The sequence below is a fragment of the Hyperolius riggenbachi genome, chromosome 4 (assembly GCF_040937935.1).
Source record: "Hyperolius riggenbachi isolate aHypRig1 chromosome 4, aHypRig1.pri, whole genome shotgun sequence".
NCBI lineage: Eukaryota > Metazoa > Chordata > Amphibia > Anura > Hyperoliidae > Hyperolius > Hyperolius riggenbachi.
Window position 1 is genome coordinate 361521111 of NC_090649.1, and position 24686 is coordinate 361545796.

A 24686-nucleotide genomic window follows, 5' to 3' on the forward strand; every position below is an offset into this window, starting at 1 on the left:
CTAGTGTTTTATATTGCTATATTAACTGCAACTGAATGAGGTCTGCCCTACAATAACCAAAGTACGAGTCCATTACATGCTAAGCAGTGATCTCTAAAGAAGTTCTTTAGACTTAACAAGACAGATCTTACACTTTCTACTACTGCAAAAACTGAACATTATAAATGGAAGCTGGAAACATCAGACAGTGCTGTCTATGTGCTTCTGATGTCCTTGTAGATCCCATACACTGCGCTGCTGAAAACTTGATCAGCAACAAAGTGGGGAAGAGAGATTACACAACCTATACTTCGCTAACATTTTTTATTATTAGGTCTCTGCAAAGGCCAAGGATTCTTTTGATCAACCTTTAATAACCTTCTTATAATTTTACAACCCTGTCTGATTGTTTTGCAGTAAATACAGTGTGAGTTGGTTGCTTGCGCCACTATGTTTGTTTCACTATCGGCAGTATTCATATTTGCTAACATTATCTTGTCACAAATTTCTTACTGTCTTTGTGAAGTCAAGTAATTGTTAAGGACAGAGCCGGGACAAGGTCCTTCAGCACCTAAGGCTGAGAAAGCAAAGTGCGCCCCTCCATCCCTCCCCCCCCCCAGCCCTCACACACTGATTGCTATTAGACTAAGAGGCACCACAGGGCCCACAACCTCCCCAACACCTTAATATCTAGTTATCTGGCTTGCAGGCACTGCCATGTATCCCCTTTTATTATTTCTTTCTGCTTCAAACACAATTAGGAATGACAGCTGAATGAATTCTGCGCCCCCTACTACACTGCGCCCTGAGGCTGGAGCCTCTCCAGCCTATGCCTCGGCCTGGCCCTGGTTAAGGATGTATTCTAAAAGCACACCTTGAAGTTTGTTATAGCCTCTTGTAGACTGCCATGATGGTAAAGCATTATTCCTCTTAGTTGAAGTGTCTGTACATGATTATGATTCAGCATCAAGGCTTTTTGGAAGTTCTCCATGGCTGCTTCAAAATTACCAAGTTCCCTAGAATTAAATACACAAACGATCAACTTAGAAAAAAAAATGGTGAAAGAAGGCTTCAGGTTAAAAAAAAATAAACAAAAAAAAATTTCACATTAGAGTACGTAAAGTACAGCAGATGTGTGTATTGAACTTGGCCTACTACAGAGAGCCGATATTAATTGTATATGGCAGTGATGGCTAACCTTGGCACTCCAGCTGTGGCAAAACTACAAATCCCATCATGCCTCTGCCTCCCCGAGTTATGCTTAGAGCTGTCAGAGTATTGCCATGCCTCATGGGACTTGAAGTTCTACCACAGCTGGAGTGCCAAGGTTAGCCATCACTGTATGTGGGCAGCACGGTGGCTTAGTGGGTAGCGCACTCGCCTTGCAATGCTGGGTCCCCAGTTCAAGTCCCAGCCGGGTAAACATCTGCAAGGAGTTTGTATGTTCTCCCCGTGTCTGTGTGGGTGTCCTCCGGTTTCCTCCCACATCCCCAAACCATACAGATAAGTTATTTGGCTTCCCCCTAAATTGGCCCTAGACTACGATGCATACACTACGCAATACATACATAGACATAGGATTATGGCAGGGATTAGATTGTGAGCTGCTCAGAGGGACAGTTAAGTGACAAGACAATATACTCTGTACAGCACTGCGGAAGATGTCGGCGCTATATAAATACTAAATAATAATAATGTTGACTATATTCACTCTGCACCCATGTCATAAGCTGTTACAGCTTTAAAATGTCTTTGGACATTCATGTTCAGCAGAACCCATAAGAGTAAAGCACAACCTATTTTCTTTTATCTGCTCTGTAGAAATATGTCTGAAGCTCTAGTTCAGCCATTTGTTTTATGAACAGTGAAAGACTAACTGGTGTCACCTTCCAGCTACTCCCAGACTACTTGATATGGGTAGTTGCAGAGTAGTTTGGACAGTTCATATTGCTGTTCAGTCCATCCAAGCTGCATATGAACTTCACACACTTAGGGCCAGTGCACCCCAAAAACCTCTAGCAGATCTGCAAACTGCTAGAGGTTTTTGAAGCAGATTTTCAGAGCGATTCTACGCATGTTTAGAGAGATTTTCTAAACATGCCTAGCGTTTTTTGGAGCATTTTTGTGTAGCAGATTTAATATATTGTTACAGTAAAGCTGTTACTGAACAGCTTCTGTAACAAAAACGCTTGGAAAACTGCTCTGAGCTAGCGTTTTTCAGAGCGGTTTTCCACTTTCCTATACTCTAACATTGAGGCAGAAACGCCACAGAAATCGAAAAAATGCTGCAACCCCCCAGTTTGCGTTTGTGGAAAAAATGAACTGCTCTGGTGTGCACCAGCCTATTGAAATACATTACCCAAGCAATTTTCAAACCGCTAGCGTTTTTAAAAGTGCTCATGAACCGCTCTGGTGCGCACCAGTCCAAAGATGATTTGACAACTTTGAAAAAATAACGGATTTAAAAACTGTTTTATTATAATTTTCTGCATTCGGTGCCGAAAAGTTGCACTACACAGTGAAGCACAGTACAATGAAAGAATGCTTCGCTGCCACTGTAAACGTGCATGCTATCCAGTAAACGCACAACATGCTGTGCATTACTCAATGGGACCGGCCACACCGCACCCAGTGTGAATGTACCACAGGGATATCATTGCATCACGTTGTGATAATATTGTCTGTTGCAACAGATTCACTTTGAAAGGACCCCAAGCAAAGAGAAATAACACGTGCTTTAAAACCAGACAGCATCTGTCTAATGTATGGGTGCAGGAAAGGGCTTCAATGTTTGTGATGGAGTACAACTGCACGGTATGTGCCTTAACCAGCTGAGCGGTCTGGACGAGCTCAGCTCGTCCAACACCGCCAGCGGCTGCCGCTCAGGCCCTGCTGGGCCGATTTGAATGAAATAAAAAGCAGCACACGCAGCCGGCACTTTGCCAGCCGCGTGTGCTGCCTGATCGCCGCCGCTCTGCGGCGATTCGCCGCGAGCAGCGGCGAAAGAGGGTCCCCCCAGCCGCCTGAGCCCAGCGTAGCCGGAACAAAAAGTTCCGGCCAGCGCTAAGGGCTGGATCGGAGGCGGCTGACGTCAGGACGTCGGCTGACGTCGATGACGTCACTCCGCTCGTCGCTATGGCGACGATATAAGCAAAACAAGGAAGGCCGCTCATTGCGGCCTTCCTTGTTTATTCTGGGCGCCGGAGGCGATCGGAAGATCGCCTCCGGAGCGCCCTCTAGTGGGCTTTCATGCAGCCAACTTTCAGTTGGCTGCATGAAATAGTTTTTTTTTTATTTAAAAAAAAACCTCCCGCAGCCACCCTGGCGATTTAATCAGAACGCCAGGGTGGTTAAAGGGATACTGCAGTGAGAGAAATGTGAGGGTTGCATCCCCCCCCCCCCCCTTAAGATAATTTCTTGTCTGTCCTGCTAATACAGTGCATTGAATACTTTTAGTCACTGCCCTAGGACGAGTGTGAACACTATATGTCATGATTAAAGTCTGGTCATTGTAGCTGTGTCCTACTGCAGACAAAAGGATCAGCAAGACTGCCAGGTAATTATCATTCTTTATAAGACATAAATATGGCATCATATATATATATATATATATATATATATATATATATATATATATATATATATATATATATATATATATATATATATATATATATATATATATATATATATATATATATATATATATCCCTCTCACTACATTGACCCTTAAAGTTAGCTGAGAAGACCTTCCTTGCAGCCCTATATAAAGGCAGGTTCTGCTTGGTTTCAGAGCACTTGCCATTTTATAGTCAGTTAAAATGCCATAATAGTTTATATGCAATGCACAATGATTTACGTATCACAAGTCATGGTTATTGCACACAATATGCATAAATAAAAAAACACAAGCTTGAACTAGTAATATAATCCAAGAAGTTCACACACTAAGTCAAATAGAAGAACCAGTAATATAATCCAAGAGGTTCGCACTCAGTCAAATAAACTGTGTTTTTTCACATCATATGATTTAACACGCATATATTGGACTGAATGTGTGGACCTACTGGACTATATTACTGGTTGTTATATTGGTCCAGCAGCTCTCATTCTTGCATGGTGTACAACTCTCTCGCTCTCTGCCTGTGGGCGTCAAGCTTGAACTAGGACTTTGAAGAGTCATCTGCTTATATTAGTCAGGAAATGCTGCAGCTTTGCTAAATACACCAATTCTTCTTGGTTCACTTTAGCCTGAATTCTATACAACCAGTCAGATGGGGCATCTGGTTCTTTTCACGACTTGTGCTATGAATTTTACAGTGAGCTTGAGAAACAGACAATGAGAGAGAACACTTGGAGTAAATGCTATAATAGTTTGTTTCTTAGACATCAGATACATTAGTCATGAGACTAGGAAAGGCAAATCAAACTGTAAGGCCCGATGCACACCAAAACCCGCTAACAGATCCGCAAAATGCTAGCAGATTTTGAAACGCTTTTGGTTATTTTTCTGTAGCGTTTCAGCTAGCACTTTGCGGTTTTGTGAAGCGTTTTTGGTGTAGTAGATTTCAGATATTGTTACAGTAAAGCTGTTACTGAACAGCTTCTGTAACAAAAACGCCTGCAAAACCGCTCTGAACTGCCATTTTTCAGAGCGGTTTGCGTTTTTCCTATACTTAACATTGAGGCAGAAACGCATCCACAATCCAAAAAATGCCTCACCCAGGTAGTATGCGTTTCTGCAAAACGCCTCTCGCTCTGGTGTGCACCAGCCCATTGAGATACATTGACCAAGCGTATCCGCAGCTGCAAGCGGCTGCAGAAACGCTGAAAAAGCCGCTCGGTGTGCACCAGCCCTCAGACAGGATCTAGAAAGCATCTAGTTCTGGCATAATATTACCTGGATGAAAAATCTGGAAACCAAGATTATTATGCTCCGAAATGATGGGAAGAAAAGAGTATGGAGAAGAGAAGGAGCAACTCCTAATCTAAAGCATGACATCTCATAGGTGAACAATGTTATGAAATGGGCATGTAAGATTTCCAATGGAATTACATAACTAGTGCATACTAGTATAGAGATCTATTCACTACAGAATTTATCCTCCTGATTATGATTAATTCACAAGTTGCAAAAGAAATAGAACAGTGCTTCACAGTACATATGGACAAGGATCCAAACCATTGCGTGACAGCGCTAAAAAGTCGAGAAGTTGGAAAATTCTAAATTTGCTGAGTCAGTCATTTTATTTTAGCGAAAAATAACATGCATTTCCCGTTCTAAAGGCAAAACTAAAGACAGGCGAGCTAACTCGCAGTAAGCGAATATCTCTCCAGCAGTGAAGGCATGGCAAAGAATCCCAAGACTGCAAAGGCTTTTCAAGCACTGAAAATACCATATTTATGGTTGTTTGTCTAATTACTTTTGATCCTGCAAAAATGTAGGAGCCATGTATAGAAATAACATTCTTAAACTGCTTATGTTTTTTGTCAAACACTGCATGAAGAGATGGTAATTTCTCAGAACCAAGCAACACCTGACAAAATATGGCTGCAAAAGAAACACTGGTTCCACATATTGCAATACATGATGGCAGGCTCGTTTTCTTCCCCTCCCAACCTTTCTCTTAATTAATTTTCTGAATGAATATGCGGAACTCACTTTGGAGCTAACTTACCTGATGCATGCCCAAGGCCTTAAAGAGAACCAGAGACGAAGCACCCTCATGTATTTTATTACATTTATCAGTGGGAACATGACAGTAAACACCTACCCTGCTTTTAGCTTTATTCTTCTCAGTCTAATCTATCTGTTATCAACTGTGATAAGAATCCACCGACTGATTCAGTCTAGGTTTGACCTGGAATTTTTATAGCCGAGTCACTCTTCTGTGGAGTCTTTTCAAGCCCAAGCCTGACACCCCCTGGCTCAGATTTCCTTACTCAGAGCTGTTGACATGGGAGGGGCTGCTGCTGCCAAGAAAGGAGCTCTGAAACAGACAAGTGTATCTATGTGCACTGTGCTGCCAGTCATTATGAAAGCCTGCAGCAGCAGCCAAATGATGAAAGCCTGCAGCAGCAGCCCTGCTTGTCTATAGTCTCATAGAAGCTAGACAGCACATCCAGAACAACTCATAACCCGGTAGCAGAACAGGTATGAGCCGGCGGCCATATTGGATATTTCCTGGAGCAATAATGGTTAAAAAAACACTCAAAAAGGCACACCAGAGCGGCGAAATTATCAGCTATCAATTGATATGTTTATTTTGTGTGAATCGTTCATCTCTGGTTCCCTTTAAGGCAGTGCATCAATCATTCACACACTGGCTGGGGACCCCACCTGAAGATACACCCCAAGAGAAAAAGAGCAGTACTTCTGAAGTGTGCATACCCAGAATACTACCAGCCACAGCTGCTGCACACATCCATGTAAGAGTGCAAACATACAGAGAGCGCAGAGTGGGACAGAACATGTGCTGCTCCTTTGATTTCCATTCGATTGGCTTCAGTCAGACAGACACAGAACACTTATATCGCGCTTTTCTCCTGGCGGACTCAAAGCGCCAGAGCTGCAGCCACTAGCACACGCTCTATAGGCAGTAGCAGTGTTAGGGAGACTTGCCTAAGAGCTCCTACTGAATAGGTGCTGGCTTATTGAACAGGCAGAGCCGAGATTCGAACCCTGGTCTCCTGTGTCAGAGACAGAGCCCTTAACCATTACACCATCCAGCCACCACAGTCGATGCCATCCACAGGGGCAGCCAAGCAAAACCTGGTGACCTGTAAGTATTGGGATGCCACATTCTCATGTTTCGTTTAACCTTTCTGGCGGTAACTCCGAACGTAGTTCGGGGTAAGCCGCGCAGGAGGTTTTCTCAGGCCCTGCTGAGCCGATTTGAATAATTTTTTTTGCTGAACGCAGCTAGCACTTTGCTAGCTGCGTTAGCACTTCGATCGCCACCGCCCCGCGTTCGATCGCCGCTATCTGCGTCGCAAGACAGCCCCCCCCCTAGACCCCTGCGCTGCCTGTCCTATCAGCGCCAGGCAGCGGCAAGGGATGGATCGGGACTCCCTTAGACGTCACGACGTCCATGACGTCGGGGGAAGCCCTCCAGGAAATCCCGTTTTTTGAACGGGATTTCCTAATCGCCTATCGCCGGAGGCGATCGGCGGGGCTGGGGGGCTGCCGCTGCCCTCGGCTCGCTACATAATATAAAAAAAAACAAAAAAAAAAAAACGGCTGTGCTGCCCCCTGGCGGTTTTTAATATACCGCCAGGAGGGTTAAGGGCCTTGGGGTCTGAGCAGGTGGTGCTTGAAGTCTTAAATGCTTTATTTTAAATCCCTTTGGATGAAAAAAAGACTTAGCCATAATAAAAAAAAAAAAAAAAAAATGTTATCACTACCCAAATATTAACCTATTTTAGTTCCTGGACGTAAAAACTACGTCCAGGAACCATACGCGTTCCCGCGGCCGATCGCGCGAGTGCACGCGTGCTCCCGGCCCACGGTTCGTTAGCCAGGTAATCAGTGAATCGGGCTATGGTGCCCGATCACTGATTCCTCTCCCCCGCTGAAAAAGCGACAGCTTCTCTCGGAAGCTTCGCTTTTTCTGGCTGTAGCGTCCCCCATGCGTCTCTCTAAGCGTATGTTACGCTTAGAGTGCGAACATGGTAAATCCAGCGCTGGACACTTAGGCGCAGCAGCGCAGGAGACTTGGGCGCAGCCGGTGCCACCATAGGCCGTAATAGGAACTACGGCTATCGCAGGCACAGGGAGTAACTTCAGCGCCGTCAGAAGACGGATCTGAAGTTGCTTTTAAAACAATAATTCGGCTTCCAGCAATTGCTGGAAGCCAAATTATTTCATTCCCCCACTATCCATGTCGGCCTGGAGGGGGAATAGTAATTAACACGGCCCGGATTTGTGCGGCAGCAGGATTAGCCATATACTGGCTGTGTCCTGCCGTGACAGTTTATAATGGCGCACAGCGCCAGGGGAGTACAAAGGGCGCCCCATAGACTTACATTATATAACGCTATTTAGCGTTATAAGTGTTAAAAAATGGCGCAGGCAGTGTGCCTTACACTTATAACACTAAATAGCATTATAAGTGTTCAAAATTGCAGCGGGGGTCGGGGAAGGAGAGGGGCAGAAGCATACGTTACCTTGTCCCAGGCCGCCGATCGCTCCTTCCCTCCGCTCCTGCACTTCTTCCATTCGTTTACTGTAGTCCTGCAGCCAGCCAATCACCATGTGGCTTCAGTCTCCGCATGCTGATTGGCCGGCTGCAGGACTACAGCAAATGAATGGAAGGAGCGGAGGGAAGGAGCGATCGCCGGCCCAGGACAAGGTAACGTATGCCTCTGCATCCATCCGCTGCCTATTCCCTCTAGTCTCCCGCTGCCTCTCTCCCCCAGCCCCCGCTGCCTCTCTCCCCCAGCCCCCGCTGCCTACACTAGCCCGGCATGTGTATCATGGCGCACCGCTCTGCAATCAATGTAGCATAAAACGAAATTTACCGTTTTATTGTATTTACATTAAAACGGTAAATAGCGTTTTATGATACATTTATCGGCAGAACGGTGCGCCATTTTTCTCCCTGCGCCATTTTCGGATGGACCCGTGTCCTGCGCCCAAGTCTCCGGCGCCGTTCTCTCTCGTACGCTTAGAGTGACGTCATGTAAACAAACTCATGGCCGCCATCTTGTGGCCAAAAAGTAAAACTACAACTAAAAGTAAAAAAATTAAAACGCAACACACATTTACATTATAAAACTATTGTTTACATCCCACCCTCCCAAAACTACCCAAATAAAATGTTTAATATATAAAAAAAACAAACATGTAAATATTTACCTAAGGGTCTAAACTTTTTAAATATCAATGTAAAGATTAAATATTTCTATATATTTTTTTATTTTAAACTTGTAGATCGTGATAGATGGAAAACGGAAAAAATGCACCTTTATTTCCAAATAAAATATCGTTGCCATACATTGTGATAGGGACATAATTTTAACGGTGTAATAACCGGGACATATGGGCAAATACAATACGTGAGTTTTAATTATGGAGGCATGTATTATTTTAAAACTATAATGGCTGAAAACTGAGAAATAATGATTTTTTTTTCCATTTTTTCTTATTCTTCCTGTTAAAATGCATTTACAGTAAAGTGGCTCTTAGCAAAATGTACCCCCCCCCCCCCAAAGAAAGCCTAATTGGTGGCGGAAAAAACAAGATATAGATCAGTTCATTGTGATAAGTAGTGATAAAGTTATAGGCTAATGAATGGGAGGTGAACGTTGCTCAAGTGAAAACGACGGAACGCGAAAGGGTTAATGAACCAAATTAATACAATCCCCATTCAATCCACAGACATTTGAAATGTAAAGGGGGCCATACATGGGTCATTTATGGTCCAGTTATACAATCAATCAATTTAAAAATGGGACTGAGAAGTGATTGGTTTCCCACACTACAACATTTGATTTTAATCAGATTTATGCTTAAACCTGCTGCACAGCTAGGTTAGCAACTTTGATCCATATATAACTACATTAAGAAAACATTTTTCAGTATTAAAATAATGTAGCTAGTGTTTCATTTGTAATGTACGTTGTAATAGCTATGCATTCAAATTGTACAGGCTAAAGAAAAAGCACAATTAAAACAAAAGATACCTGTAGGCTTGACCAAGGCTTTTATATGCTTCAATAAAGTTTGATTTCTGCTTTAAAGCTTCTTTAAATGACTCAATAGCTTCCTGTGTATATAAAATAACAGAACAGATTGGGTTTGAAAACACTAATGTAGCTATGTTTATTAGTTTCCATGTATGTAAAATAAGATTGACACAGGGCAAGTCTACTACGCTTTATATGCACACATTTTCAAGGTCAACTCAACTTCTGCTTCCGCTTTCTCTATTTAGCTGTAAAACCTCATGTACACAGTAAAAATTCTGCAGCACTTTAGGCTATAGTGACATAGCATTATTTTCTGCTCTTACTGGAACACTCTCTTATTTAAATTGAATGTAAGCTAAAAGGACAACTATTGTGACAAATTGTAAAATTTGAAATATATACATATAAATGTACCGTATGTTTCTCCCATAGTAAAAAGGACTATATATTCATTTTTCCTATGTTGGTGTCACTTACAATCTGACAGGTTTTGGACTAGTCCATCTTTTCGTGCGGGATTGCAATTTTTTTTTTCCCCATTTACAAAACTTATTGAACAGCAGTTGCTCAGCCCGGCAACCAAGATAGCATGCAAAAGCTGGCTGACATTTTTGCATATATGCTTTCCAGGGAGTGTTTTTGTAAGAATAAAGTTAATACTGAGAATCTTCCATGCGGAGATGGACTAGTCTAAAATCTGTCAGATTTTTAATACCTACTGTAAGTGACAGCAGCATGCAGCATGGTAAAAAATAATTTTTTACTTAGGGAGAAATCTAGGTGTGAGTGTTTCGCATTAGTGGTCCTTTGAACCATGCAAAAAAAGTGTTGCTTTTAAAAAGTGGATGACATTTGTGATATGAAAGCAACGTTACCCCTGGAGATCACTCTGCATTTAAGCTACATAAACAGAGCTTTTCCTTTTTCAGCCGGATTGACCATAAATTTGCATAAACACTGTACATTAAACTAGGCCAGAGCGGCCAATAAAGAACACCTTGAGGCCTCTTGCACACTGCAAGCAATTCAGATTCAGATTCCGCTTTTTAATCTGTTTTTACTTCCGATTCAGATTTAGATTTGCAGTTTGCTCCTTGCACACTGCAAATCTGAATCTGAATCGGAGGTAAAAACTGATTAAAAAGCGGAATCTGAATTGCTTTCAGTGTGCAAGAAGCCTGACCGAGACTCTAGCACAGTGGTCCTCAAACTAAGGCCCGCGGGCCAAATGTGGCCCCCTGAGGCTTTTTTACCGACCCCCCCCCCAAATGTATTACTTATAGATGCAGTAAGCTAAATCTTTAAATATTGGTGGTCCGCATATAGAATAGCAGTGCTGGCACCACCTATCCACATGGAAGCTAGAAAGCAGTCATTCGCTGGTTTCCAATCAAATTCCACATCAGGTGACACTGATGTCCAATTGGACTGCAGGTTGTCACCTGGGTATGCTTCACTGTCTGGCCCGAAAAGACTTTTACATCATTGTATGTATACTCCGGCACCCCAGCAGTCTGAAGTATGTAGACCCGGCCCTCGACCCAAAACGTTTGGGGACCCCTGCTCTAGCATATTTACAGTGTCTGCTCGACGCCACTTAAGGATCTCTAGCAACTCCTAAAGCCTGAGTAATCCCAAGTGCATTCCCCCCTCCCCCACTTGCTCTGCCCACTCAATCATGCATTGCACATCGTCTTTCCACCACCCTCGTTCGTAAAAGATGTGTCACTAAGGTTAGCAACACGTCTGTACAGCATCAGGCCCAAAACTGTCATCTGAAAAATCGACGGTCCTTGTACCTGTGTACAAGGCTTTAGTGGAAAGATTGTTTGTAAATCTACTGCAAGTACAGATGTCCCCCGACGTTGGTAACAATGTCACCATGGACCTGTCATGGTGACGCATCTCTATTCTAATCCTCATGGTAAAGCATCTCTTACTCATACATCCAACCCACCCCTCATAAAGTACAAAAAGTTGTTCAGCCAAAATCTGAGCATCATGCCTGTGCAAAGATTGTTCCTAAAATGTATCATCATAAACAAACGACCCTTCTAGTGGTGCCTATACATGGTACAATTGTTTATTTTTTTATTACATAATTGTTCTACCATTACGCTAGATCGAATGTAAAGATTTTTCCAGCATGTCCAATCAGATTTTTTTTTTTTTTTTTTTTTGAAAAATGGGATAATTGTTCATTTTTCTTGATCGAAAAATAATTATTTTCGACTTGTTCATTTTGGTTGAATAAATGGGAAAATTGAAAGCTTTTATTGTACCGTGTATGGGCACCATTAGTGAGAATTATTGAAGGTGTGTACATTGCTCAATACTTTGTGTAGAATTTAGTGCTGAAGTGCTTGTCGGCAGCATTAAAGCACACACAAATGGAATATGGAGGCTGACATGTATTTCCTTTTAAACAATGCAAATGACTTGGCTATCCTGTTGATCCTCAGCCACTAATACATTTAGCCATAGACCCTAAGCAGGTGTGTGATTCAGACCCCACTGCAGCCAAGTAGATCTGCAAGACTGCCTGGCAACTGGTATTGTTTAAAAAGAAATAAGCATTGCAGCCTTCACATCTCCTCTCAATTCAGTTTCTCTTCAAGGTAGACACTTGCAGGGAGAATGAGCTGAAGCCATTTACACCAAAATCTGGGTCTAGTAATACTGATTATTGTACCATGCTGAAATTAAAATTTTGTTCAGATTCCTGTCACTCACCTACTAAAGAATCTATAAGCAACATTTCTATGTAACGCATAATGCTGGGAATACACAATGAGGTTTTTTTTAGCAGATTTACTTTCCGATCGATTTTCCAAATGTTTTCCTGATGGATCTTCATTCACTTCTATGAGAAAAATCAATCACTAAAATAACTGAAATCAGATTGGACCTGTTGGAAATTATCTATTGAGCCATCTATCTGCCGGGAAAACGTATGGTGTATTCCCAGCATAACAGTCTTAAGTATAAAATCCACAAGCCAACTCTTTTCATTATCCAACAATTGGTAAACTATTTCATTTTTTTTTTCACAACGTAAACATTGCACACCAGTAATGTATATTAAAATTTTATTTTCCACTGATAGACATCAAATCCATAATTCACGGATGACCTTAACTCTCACATGTGACATGATATTAGGCAAATCACATTGCACCATTTCCCAATGATGTTTTAGGTATCACAATTTCCAGAACAGTTAGAGGAAATGTAAAAATGTCACTTCACAACTCTGCCATGTGATCTGCCTAATAGGTGATGCCACATTTGGGAGCCATCAACAGCTATGCATGATATATTTCAAGTGAACTAGGAAAAAGAGCATTCACTTTGCAACTAGAGGTTATTTTCTCCTCTAGATAAATGGCAAAAAAAAAAAAAAAAAAAACCCAAGCAAAACTAAAATCTGGAGTATATACCCTAAGCAACCAATCAGGTTTCAGCAGTTTAAAGAACCACTATCACGAAACACAGTAAAATTTATAATATGTATTTACATACGTAAAAGTACATTTCTCCTTTAATAAAATGAATTCTAAATTACTTTTCTCCTAGGTTACCGTCACTTGGAGTAGTTCGGAAAAATCTCACAGGTTTTGGACTAGTCCATATTCTAATTGGGGATTCTCAGTGTCTTCTTTATTTTCAAAGGCACTTACTGAACGGGAGTTACCAAGTACAACTACCAAAATAACATGCAAATGAGTAGACACGCTAGCTTACATTATTGTATAGGTCCTTTCCATAGAGAGTTTCTGTAAAGAATAAAAGAAACTGAGAATCCCCCATAGGGAGATGAACAAATCTAAAGCCCAATCTACACGATACGATTCTTTGTACGATTCGATCACGATTCTATTTACGATCTGATTAAATCCGACATGTCCGATCGGGATTCGATTCAATTCGATTTGCCATTGTTTTGCAATGGCAAATCAAATTGAATCGAATCCCGATCGGACATGTCGGATTTAATCAGATCGTAAATAGAATCGTAATCGAATCGTACAAAGAATCGTATCGTGTAGATGGGGCTTTAAACCTGTCAAGAGTTTTACTGCCTACTGTAATTGACAGAAATATAGGACATAAGTAATTTAGAGTGTATTGTGATCCAGAAGAAATGTATTTCGTCTAACTATGTATACACATGTATTTAAATTTTTACTTTTTTGCACTGCACTGAATGATTGCCCTGGGCAACTGTTCCACTTTTACTCCTGCTTCACTGCACGTTTATATTCTAAAATCACTAATTGTAAGTCAATTGTAAGTTAAAGAAGCAATGTGCATAAACATTACCTTGAGAAGCCCTCTGTGGAAGAATGTCAATCCTTTGTACAGGACTGCAATTGGCTGATTCTGGTTCAGTTCTAGAGAACGCTGAAAATCCTCATGAGCAGCTATGTAGTCCTGTTTTTTTAAGAAATGCATGTTTTTCAGTGAACAAAATTATAAGCCTGGATTTGTTGTGTGTCATGTGTCATGATCCTATTTAATGGCCGTTAATGTACTTTTTTTTTCTTGTACAGAAAAAGAATTCATACATGGCAAAATAAGCATATAGATATTCACAATAAAAGCTCTAGATGTCCCAGTTTTCTCTCACCAGATCACTTTGACTATTTCCTAGTTATATAGGATAAGAGTGCCTTGCCAAGAAAGCACCCCGTTAACACATTAGTGCCATGTGCATTACTAGGTTGTGAAAAACACCCGCCAATCTCATCTTACTATGCCACAGTAGCCATACAGGTTTCATCCACTAGAGGCTTCTGGAGGGGAAACCACTGTGAGCATGGTAAATGGTTGGTGTGCCCATAAATTATATGTCGATTGTATGTACAATCTGTAAAATAAAGTTATTGATTTTGCACTAGAAATCAAGGTCATTTTGCTGCCACCACTTTAGATTGACAAGGTAGAGAGGCCTCAGAGCTAGCTATTCCTAAAAGGAAGAAACCGGATATTTGCAACTTAGCTAACGAATCAAGAATTTATAAAAAAAAATAAGACAATGCGGTAGTGTGTCTCTTCTTGTGGACAGAGTTCTAACATAGATCAGAATAATCAGGTAGCAAGGGCAAAACTGGAATGATTAAATTGTCAGCTTTATTATAGAAACTATACACACAAATACATTGTAGCTGTCAAATAAATATATCTGGCAGCTGAACAGATTGGTTGGATAGAATAAGTAAGGCCTTGTTCATATCTAAAAATCGCAATCACTGACACCAGCGTTATGAGATTTTGTGCGGGATTATTTTTAGCGCCTCCCGGCGCTTACCTGCGAGGTGCAGTTTTTTGTAAAGAGCTCTTCTAAGCGCTTTTGCAAAGCGATTTGTTTTTTCACTTCCTGACGCAAGTTAACCTGGGAGTTAGGGGGGATTTAGTTAGATTACATCGGTGGGGATGCGGCGGTTTAGGTAGAGCAATAATGTTAAACACATTTTTAAAATAAAAACATGATTTCTACGAGACTTCTGAGTCTCTTTAACCACCCTTGTTAAAAAAGAAGCCCTTCCTCAACAGATGGCAAAACCCTTTTTTCTCCAAACCCAGAATATGTCCCCCTTGTTCTTTGTACAGGCTTAAGGACAAAAAGCTAATTTGCCAAACTTTAGTATTGCCCTGATATATTTAAACATGTTAATCAGGTCACCCCTTAGCCATCTTTTTTCCAAGCTAAATAAATCCAGTTTATCTAACTTTACTCCTTTTTTCATCTCTTCAGCAAACCATGAGCAAGTGTTTCTTGTACCTTCAAAAATGAAAATGCTGAAGTGTGTTATTGTCAAAATGTTTACGCAACAGGAAATAAATCTTCTTATGGAGAAATTCAAGTATACAGCATGGTATTGCACGGAAGACATCCTGGATACATTGGGCAGGTTAAGAATAGGGGCATCTGAGTAAGAACTCATTTTAAAACGAGAAGAGAGTTTTGTAATCTATTTTGGAATTATAGCTAAAGATTATCTCCATGCAGAGAGACGGTCAGGGGAGGGGTTGTGTTTTCTGGGGGGAAAATGTTGCCTGTTCCAATTTAGTATATTCATTGTTAAGTAGCCCTAAGTTTTTTACTTCTGGTTTCGGGGCAACTGTCTATGCAATTAGCTTGTGTATGGCTTGTGTGTCTACTATCGCTGTTTTGTTGTACCTTGCTGCACATGGAACAAATAAAATATGTTTAAAAAAAAATAAATGCTGAAGTGCGGAATCATGCTTGGCTGTAACTTTTACAGCATTACCTACTTTTCTTCAACTTACCTCAGATATAAAGTAAAGAGTTCCCCGATGTCTATATAAACGTGCTGATGGCTGCAGCTGGATGGCTCTAGTGAGGTCACCTAGTGCCTCACTAATTCGCCCCAGTGGAGACAATATCTGTTAAAGGGAAGACAAACATTGTGGGTAAGCACACATACTAGAGTTCTAAGGCAAATTTTACCACTGCAATGTAGTTTGAGAGCTTACCTACGCAATCTATTCATAGTATCTAAAATTTGTTGGCCCTCATACTACATGGAGGTGATAAAATTGGCCAATCATTGGCCAACTGAAATTCTGTGTGTATGTACTGTAAGTCTGTTCAATATTGTGAATTGTTATCCATGTGAATCATCCATTGTAAGGGTGAGAACTATGATGGTCATCAGTGTGAAAAGGAAAAATACTTTAATATCTAAACTCGGATTTTAGAATGTAGCATAAGGAAACAAGTTTCCAATTGGCAATTGTAATTTTTGGGCCTCTGAGATATTATAGCCCATTATTGTGGAGTTCTCAAACAAAAGAAAAAAGTCCCTGGCGAAGCTAGCTATTTTTTTTTATATTTTTTACTAGATATACTCACTTCAGCTCTTTGCTCAAATACTTCAGGATGATCAGGTTCAAACGCAATAACTCGGCTCAGCTCAAATAATGCCAGTTCTGCATTTTTTAAATCCTTGAGAATAAAATTTGAAAACATAAAAACATGGATTTGTTAGTATTTCAAATTGGAACTGTTGTATTCACACGACAACAATACAAGAGACAATGAAACATTTCATGTAATTATATTCACAGTGAATAGACAATGGGCCTGATTCACAAAGCGGTGCAAAGTGTTTGCACGCCTGTGGAAAGCCCTTTATCACGCCTAAACTCAGTTTAGGTGTGATAAAATGAAACTCGCGCTCAATCGCACGGTGCAGTGCGCGCGATGCGACCATTAGACCCTATGGGCGTTGCATACGATAACCAGCACAAAGCGGTGCTAACTCTGCGGTGCAAAGGTTATCACGCCTAAAGTCTTTTAGGCGTGATAACTGAGTTATCACCGCTTTGTGAATCAGGCCCAATCTACCTATTGGCTGTGCAAAAGCATAAATAATTCCATGAAAAGTGATTGATTTGGGATCAATGTATCGTGGCACAACAAGGAGGACAGAGAAGAGGCAGAGGAACACGAGGTACAAAGGGGAATATAGAAATGGGGGGGGGGGGAAGAAGATTCACAAGACAGCCCTGCACCATGTATATACGAGATTTAACCCGCGGTTTGCCAAATTTGTAAAAGTTTTTTTGTGTTAGATGTTAGCATGGTATGTTTTTGGCTTAAATTAAGATAAAACAAAAATACTTTTGTAAGCTAGCTTAGTATCTTTTTATACTTGCCTGCAGTCCTTTTTTGCCATAGGCTATTCCTCTGCCATATATAGCACTCACAAGATCAGCATCGTCCTATATGGAGAAAAGAGAACAGATTCATTGTACAACTCATACGGACAGAATAGAACATACATCCACTCTGTACATATGGTAGTTTCACCCCCAAACCTTTTGTTCATGATGGATCCCGGTGACAATCTACCAGGCATATTGGCATCCAATACAATGATGGCTTCATCTTCATTGGACTATTTTTGCCAACTATTACAGTTCAGTCAACTCTTTCTAAAGGGGTTTACGCCATTGCACAGAACAGTTGTAGGTCAAATAAATGAGGGGCATGCTTGTACAATGCTAAACTGTCACTTTAGCAAGCAAGGTGGACCAGCACCCAATGGAGAGAGGATGTCTGCTAAGCAGAGTAGATCTCATGATGTTCCGGGGTCAGTTTCCAATGAAGCAGTCTGCAGCACCACATCTGTATTAAAGAGGAGTGGTCAGCTATACTATCTCAGAAAAAAAACAACACATATATAAGTAGATAAATACTTGCCCTACTTATATAACATTGCACTGTTAACGTTTTGATTTTAGTGATTTTTCTACGATTAAAAAAAAAAAAAAGAAAATCCTTTTTCGCATTTCCCATTTTAAGTGTGGCTATTTTGAAGCCAATCCTGATGTCATTTCCTCCCTTACTCTCCTCTGCCTGATTTGCCCGCCCTTCACTATAGAAAGTGCATTGTCTCAGCATGAGAAATATTGGCAAATAAGAGAGGAACAGAGGGGTGGGAGGGTAAAACAGGAGGGAAAGAAGCTTCAGCCAATCAGGCTGCATTAGTTAAGTCTGAGGGTAAGTAGAGAAGCAAAAAAGGACAACCCAGCATGCCCTGCAACTTCCTTTTTGTGTACCAAATAAGAGTCAGGTAAACTGGGGAATGATCATTTATCAACAAGAAAAGTAAAGGGGCCCATACACTTACACAATTTCCCACCAATATACAACAGATTCGATCACTGTGATCGAATCTGCTGTGAAATCGTTGCGCAAACGCTGACCGAATGATCGATTTCCGTCCAGAATCGATCGTTCCCGTCGATCTGTACGAGCGGAAGATTTCGCTCGAACGCCGGCGGGTCGGGAGTGCGTCGTTAGTGGCGCTCGAATGTCCGCCGACCGACGCTAGCGGCAATACATTACCTGTTCCTCCAGCGCGTGTACCTACTCTGTGCTGGGCTCCGGCTGGCTTCACTTACTTCCTTTCCCAACAGGAAATTTAAACAGTAGAGCGCCCTCTACTGTTAAAACTTCCCCCGACAGGAAGTAAAGTGAAGTTGGAGCCCAGAGCGGAGAAAACACAGCGGAGGCCGGGGGACTCGCGCTGGCCGGATCAGGTAAGGTATGGGGGGGGGGGGGGGGGGGGCGGCAGCTCCACAGATTGTGAATCGGTTTCATAGTGAAATCAAATTCAAAATCTGTTTGCAGGGTAGGCAGCCAATAGATCCCTCTTTGATCAGATTCGATCACAGAGGGATCTATCTGCTGGTCGATCTGGTGGCAATCGACCAGTGTTTGGCAGCTTTAATAGTGATTTTAACTTTTGGATTGCCTGGTCAGCATCCTTATTACTTGTTTATCAGATAAAAATAAATAATTGATTTTTGATTTTATGCCCGACAGTTACACTTTAAAGCTCTTTTAACGTTATCAGTATAAAAAGATAGCCATCAGATAGCAACAGACACTGTTCAGACAGACTTGTTCTTTCTCAAGCTGTATAGACTCTCTCCTAGAGAGCTAGGAGACAAAGGACAAGTCTGTCCAAAACAGCATCTGTCGTTGTCTGATGGCTATCTTTTTACTCTGATAACATTAAACAAGCTTTAAAGAGAATCTGTACTCTGAAATTCTTACAATAAAAAGCATACCATTCTATTCATTATGTGCTCCTGGTCCCCTCTGTGCTGTTTCTGCCATTCTCTGCTGCAAACCTGGCTTGTAATTGCCAGTTTTAGGCAGTGTTTACAAACAAACTAACCAGCTTCTAATAGGCTCAGCTAAGCAGAGTGTGTTAGTCACACAGAGCCTGCAGGGGGTGTGTACAGCTTCTAGCTAATCACAAGCAGCCCTGCACATTCCAGTCTGACTGCCTCAGCCTGACTGTGCCGACTATAGAGAGAAGATTAGATCATATAACAGAGATAACACAGCTACTGTGCAATTAGGAAAAGCTGCAGTAAGCCAGACCACATTAGAAAAGGCATAGGAACTTATAGCATAGAAGAAATAAAGATAAACAATTTGTTACAGAGTCTCTTTAATACAGATGTGGTGCTGCAGACTGCTTCATTGGAAACTGTCACTTTAACCACTGAGGGAAGACTGTTCTGGGTAAATAGCATGACAATGTAAATGTAGATTTAGTGACTAAGCATGCATGAACACTGAAAAGTGCTAGACATACAAGTTTAGACTTTGTTTGAAAGCTGGCATTAGTTATTATTTTGGACTAACCTATCATGAGAGTAGTTTACAGGATAAATTTTATGGCACGATGAAGCAATCAATAAGACACTTGAAATAAACCCTATAAAGCAACTAAGATTTACAATGTTGATGCATTTTCTATCCAGCTACTCCAGTTGTGAAAGGATCATCTTAAATTTTAAAGCCCAAAGAACAAAGGGGCATATGTTGTTCATATACAGGGGAACTTGAAATATACTTCTGCTAGCCCAGACTTTATAAAATTGCATTTATTGCAGAAGGGAAGATATTTAGAGCTGTCTTAAAGAGAATCTGTATTGTTAAAATCGCACAAAAGTAAACATACCAGTGCGTTAGGGGACATCTCCTATTACCCTCTGTCACAATTTTGCCGCTCCTCGCCGCATTAAAAGTGGTTAAAAACAGTTTTAAAAAGTTTGTTTATAAACAAACAAAATGGCCACCAAAACAGGAAGTAGATTGATGTACAGTATGTCCACACATAGAAAATACATCCATACAAAAGCAGGCTGTATACAGCCATCCTTTTGAATCTCAAGAGATCATTTGTGTGTTTCTTTCCCCCTGCAGCTATCTTCCACTGAAGTGTCAGGCTATTTCTTCCTGCAGAGTGCAGACAGCTGTGCCTGTATGTAATTCCTCATTATGTGAAAGCCCAGCCAGCTCAGAGGAGGATTTATCCAGCTTGTAAAAGATAATAGAACAGAGAGAAGCTGCACTAATCTAAATGTCACACAGGCAGTGTGCAGAGAGGGGCCTGGATGGGGGAGTTCATAGCAGAACCACAACACTGAAGAACTTGGCAGCCTTCCAGACACAGGCCTGACAAGTCTGACAAGAGAGAGATAAGTTGATTTATTACAGAGATGGTGATAGTAGAACGTGCTGCAGTAAGCCAGAACACATTAGAATAGCTTTTGGAACTTGTAGGATGATAAAAAACAGGATGCAATTTTTGTTACGGAGTCTCTTTAAGTGTCCTCAGAAAATATCCAATAAACCTCTAAAATTTGGGAACGCCAACACACAATGCTTGCAATTGTAATTTTTACAAACTATATTACCATACTTTGCAGGGCTATGGATTCGTAGTTGAGAAGTCAGAGTACATTTTGGGTATCTGGAGTCGGAGGTTTCATAAACTGGGAAGTTTGAGTCAGATTTTTGATTTGTACCCACTCCATAGTTCTGGGAGGGCCGTGGAGTCAGAAGACTTCTGGGTATCTGGAGTCAGAGTTTTCATTAACAGCATTATTTTTGTACCGACTCCACAGCTCTGTTACTTTGGGGGCAAGTGTAGGTAGATTAACTATCCAGGTAAACAGGAGATAGGTTTGTAATTGTATGCTATGCTATTCTGCAGTTCTGCTTTAAGTGTGGTAAGACATATCTTCTTGACTGACAGATCTAAAGAGAAGAATCATCTTAAAGCCTCATACACACTCTAGATGCTTCTCATGTGGGGCCGTCTTTAAGGATCTAACTTGTGTATGGCAGGCACGATCCTACCAGTCAATGCGTTGCTGATAGATCCAGAGTGCCAGGCCAACTCGGCCGAGTGCAGACTAAGGGCATGGTTCTCCTCCTTATCCCTCCTGTTCCCCTTGGGCACTGTTCCTCTTACCCGCTCCACAGCACCAGTATGCATCAGTAGCTTGAAGCTGGCTGTTTAGGGCCATTGTGGCCAAAAATCAAGCTCATGTACAGGTGGTACCCAATGTTCCTTTAAACATACAGCATGCATGTCAGATCTTTGGTCTAAAGAAAACAGCAAAAGCCCACCATTTCTCTCCTTACTCTGTCCAACAGATGCGGATTCAGTGTGCACCACACCATTGTCCCTCCTCCCATCTTCATACACATGCCACTAAGGTATACCCAAGCAATATGTTGGTACAGTCCTAGTTCCCTGCAGTATCACCCACAGGATCAAGCTCGAATCCTGGTGGATGACCCTAAAATTGCATGTGCCGACCTTTTGGGGAGGCGATTTAAACTGAGAACAAGGCACTATTTTTAAAAGTTTGAAAAGGAATTGCACAGCTGATATGAGTTAAGTGATTTTTTCATATAATGCAGTGTGGAATTCCTTTCTAATGTGTAAAACATGGCTTCATAATAAATATGTGAGGACCTCAGATTACTGAAATTATATTATGTTGCTAAAAGTTACAAAAATAAAATCTGAGGTCCCAAGCAAATGACTGACAATTGATCAAATATAATTGTATGCTCCCTCTTGTGTCTCCACACTAGACTTGTACAAGAAAGGCCACCAAACCATGACAACATTCCAATGGCAAAGGGTCACACTTATACTGGGGATATACGGTACGTTTCTGTACTGTGTATCAAGCAGCTGATCCGGCCAGCTGATAATATTCAGCTGGTCCAATCATGCTGCTCGACGCCCGCCCGCTCGATCCCCGCCGGCGGACAATGGCAGGGAATCGAGCAGCTGATAAGGAGCGCCGGCGGGGACGAGCGGTAATCGATCCGCGAGCACGCAGGGATGCGGCGGGGGTCGATCTGGCGGCTAATCGGCCGCCGGATCGACCCGTGTATTCCCAGCATAAAAAAAATACTCAAAGTTGGCAACTAAGAGCAATTACACCACAGCAGTAGAGAATTGCAGCAAAAGTTCATTTAAAGTCATCCAATTATGACAAATTAATACATGAATGTGCTGAGTTTGTAAATGAAGTAAGTCTGAAGTTACCTGAAGCATTGATGAGAAATGTTTAATTGCTTCATCATGCAGACCACTGCCTATTAACACGTATCCTATAGCTTGGATATAAGAGGTGAACACATGCAATTAGTGATTAAGATCACAACCAAACTTTTAAAAAAGGCCAACATGACTAATAAAATAGTGCTAGACAAATCACATCATATTATTTTCATGGGATACCTTAAAATACCTTGTCTTGGGATGAGTAAACAAGAACTATTGAGAGTTTATCAAGTAAACAGTGTGTTACAAACTAAGCATTCGTCATTCACTATAGTGAACCGTACATCAAAAATTTGAAGCAAAACTCCGTATTTGTTAATGTTTAATTACAAAGAAGCTTGCATTTTGCATTTAAAGAAAATCATAGATGGCTGAAAACAAAATTTTGATACAAATTTTGCATTTTTGCAGCTCTGGCCAAAGTAGAAAAATTTCAAAATAGCAAGTAGAAGTATGATGCATACCTTGGCATTTGCATGCTAATTTCATTCAAATTGCAGGCAGCTTGTAACTGGACGAACCCACTATGTTGATTTCGATTGGCCCAGTATTAAGCTGCATAGTTTGAATCTTTACAAGAAAGGAATAAGTCATAACAGCTCATGGTGCCAGAAAATTGTTTGCATAAGTGCTGATTGGTCAGTTTCAAATTCTCAGGTTTATGCAGTGGTGTTTTTTTGTTAAAGGATCACTCCGGTAAAAAGAATAAGCAGGTAAAATCTGACAGAACCAACAGGTTTGGACTAGTACATCCCCTGATGGGGGATTCTCAGGGTTTTCTTTGTTTTCAAAAGTATTTCCTGCGAGGCAGTTAAGTCTGACAAAATAGTGTGCAAGCAACTTGGGAGGCTGGCTGTTATCTTACTATTTTGGCAGTTAAATTGCTGTTCTGGAAATGCTTTTAAAAACAAAGAAAACCCTGAGAATCCCCCATAATGAGATGGACTAGTCCAAAACCTGTTGGTTCGCTCAGATTTTAACTGCTTACTTTTTTCGCCTTAGTGGTCCTTCAAGGCTAGCCAAGTAACTTTCCACATATTTCCCCATCTGCAAAAAGTGTATGATAATTAAAGGCGCATGCCCCTTGCGTTTTCATCAAGTGGCCAAAACCAATTCCAGCATTTAGTCTTCTAACTGGAGCTCATGAGAAGATAATTTGGTTTGGTTTAATCTCCATGTTCTTCTACGTAAGGTCTAAGCAGATGGGAGCATGATCAGAAGTGGGGTCAAGGACACACGAACCCTTAACTGAATTACAAAAACTGTATGGCACAAAAATAAAGTCCGATCCAGAATACATGTTATGAATGTTTCAAAATAAAAAGTAGCATTTGCTTTTTGAATCAGGAACTTGACAGGCATCTATGAAGCCACTTTTTAAAAAAAAAAAAACAGGCTGAAAAGATTAGTAAGATAGACTACTACTTCCAACTGAGGTATCAAGTCTTTAGTTCCAAGGTACATTAGAATCATAATTCACAAGCAAAACATACCCAGGTCATACTCCTCAACCCTTGAGACTTGCAGTATAGTATAGTCGATATGGTGTGACCAGTGGATGAAATCCAAGGGTTAACGCCAGAAAATGGTTCGAAAGAAAATTTTTTTTGAAAAGGCACCAGGAGCACCAGTAGTGAAGTACTTCTTAGTAATGGAACATACCCGGTATGTAAGAAATAGCTACTACTTGCAAGTGTGGGTTCCGTTAGGCAACCATGGTCTCAGGCATATGGAGAATTTTTTCTCCACTTGGATACAAGTCTGATGAGTCGCACTCCAAAAGCCAAAAAAAAAAATAAAAAAATAAAAAAATACCACTGGGAACACGTCACAGCTTTTGCCCCTGTATTAGGGGATTGAACTATTTTGCGTTGGAGGAAGAGGAGGCACCCCAAATTGTGTACATGATAAATTTGTTTAATAAGTAAAGGACAGTCTTACCTCAAATTGGAGGTTTTGAAAGATTTATTAATTAGACACCAAAAAAAAAAAAAAAAGAGGACAACATGTTTTGCGGCACTTGCATGCTTCTTCAGGTCAATAACAAGCAGTGTCTGTTCTTGTGCGAGTATGGACTTGGCGCACACAAGT

General features: G+C 41.2%; 1 protein-coding gene across 2 annotated transcripts in view; it reads right to left on the bottom strand.

Annotated features, from left to right (window-relative positions):
* The window catches only part of TTC13 (tetratricopeptide repeat domain 13), a 190955-nt gene that overhangs the window by 120057 nt on the left and 46212 nt on the right, over positions 1-24686 (bottom strand). For both annotated transcript variants that reach the window (XM_068231954.1, XM_068231953.1), the window contains exons 4-10: positions 22578-22648; positions 17356-17421; positions 16550-16642; positions 15964-16080; positions 13993-14103; positions 9664-9746; positions 854-995 (exon numbers count right to left, since the gene is read on the bottom strand). In XM_068231954.1, coding sequence (XP_068088055.1) covers positions 854-995; positions 9664-9746; positions 13993-14103; positions 15964-16080; positions 16550-16642; positions 17356-17421; positions 22578-22648 — 683 coding nt within the window. The remainder of the gene's footprint in view (positions 1-853; positions 996-9663; positions 9747-13992; positions 14104-15963; positions 16081-16549; positions 16643-17355; positions 17422-22577; positions 22649-24686) is intronic.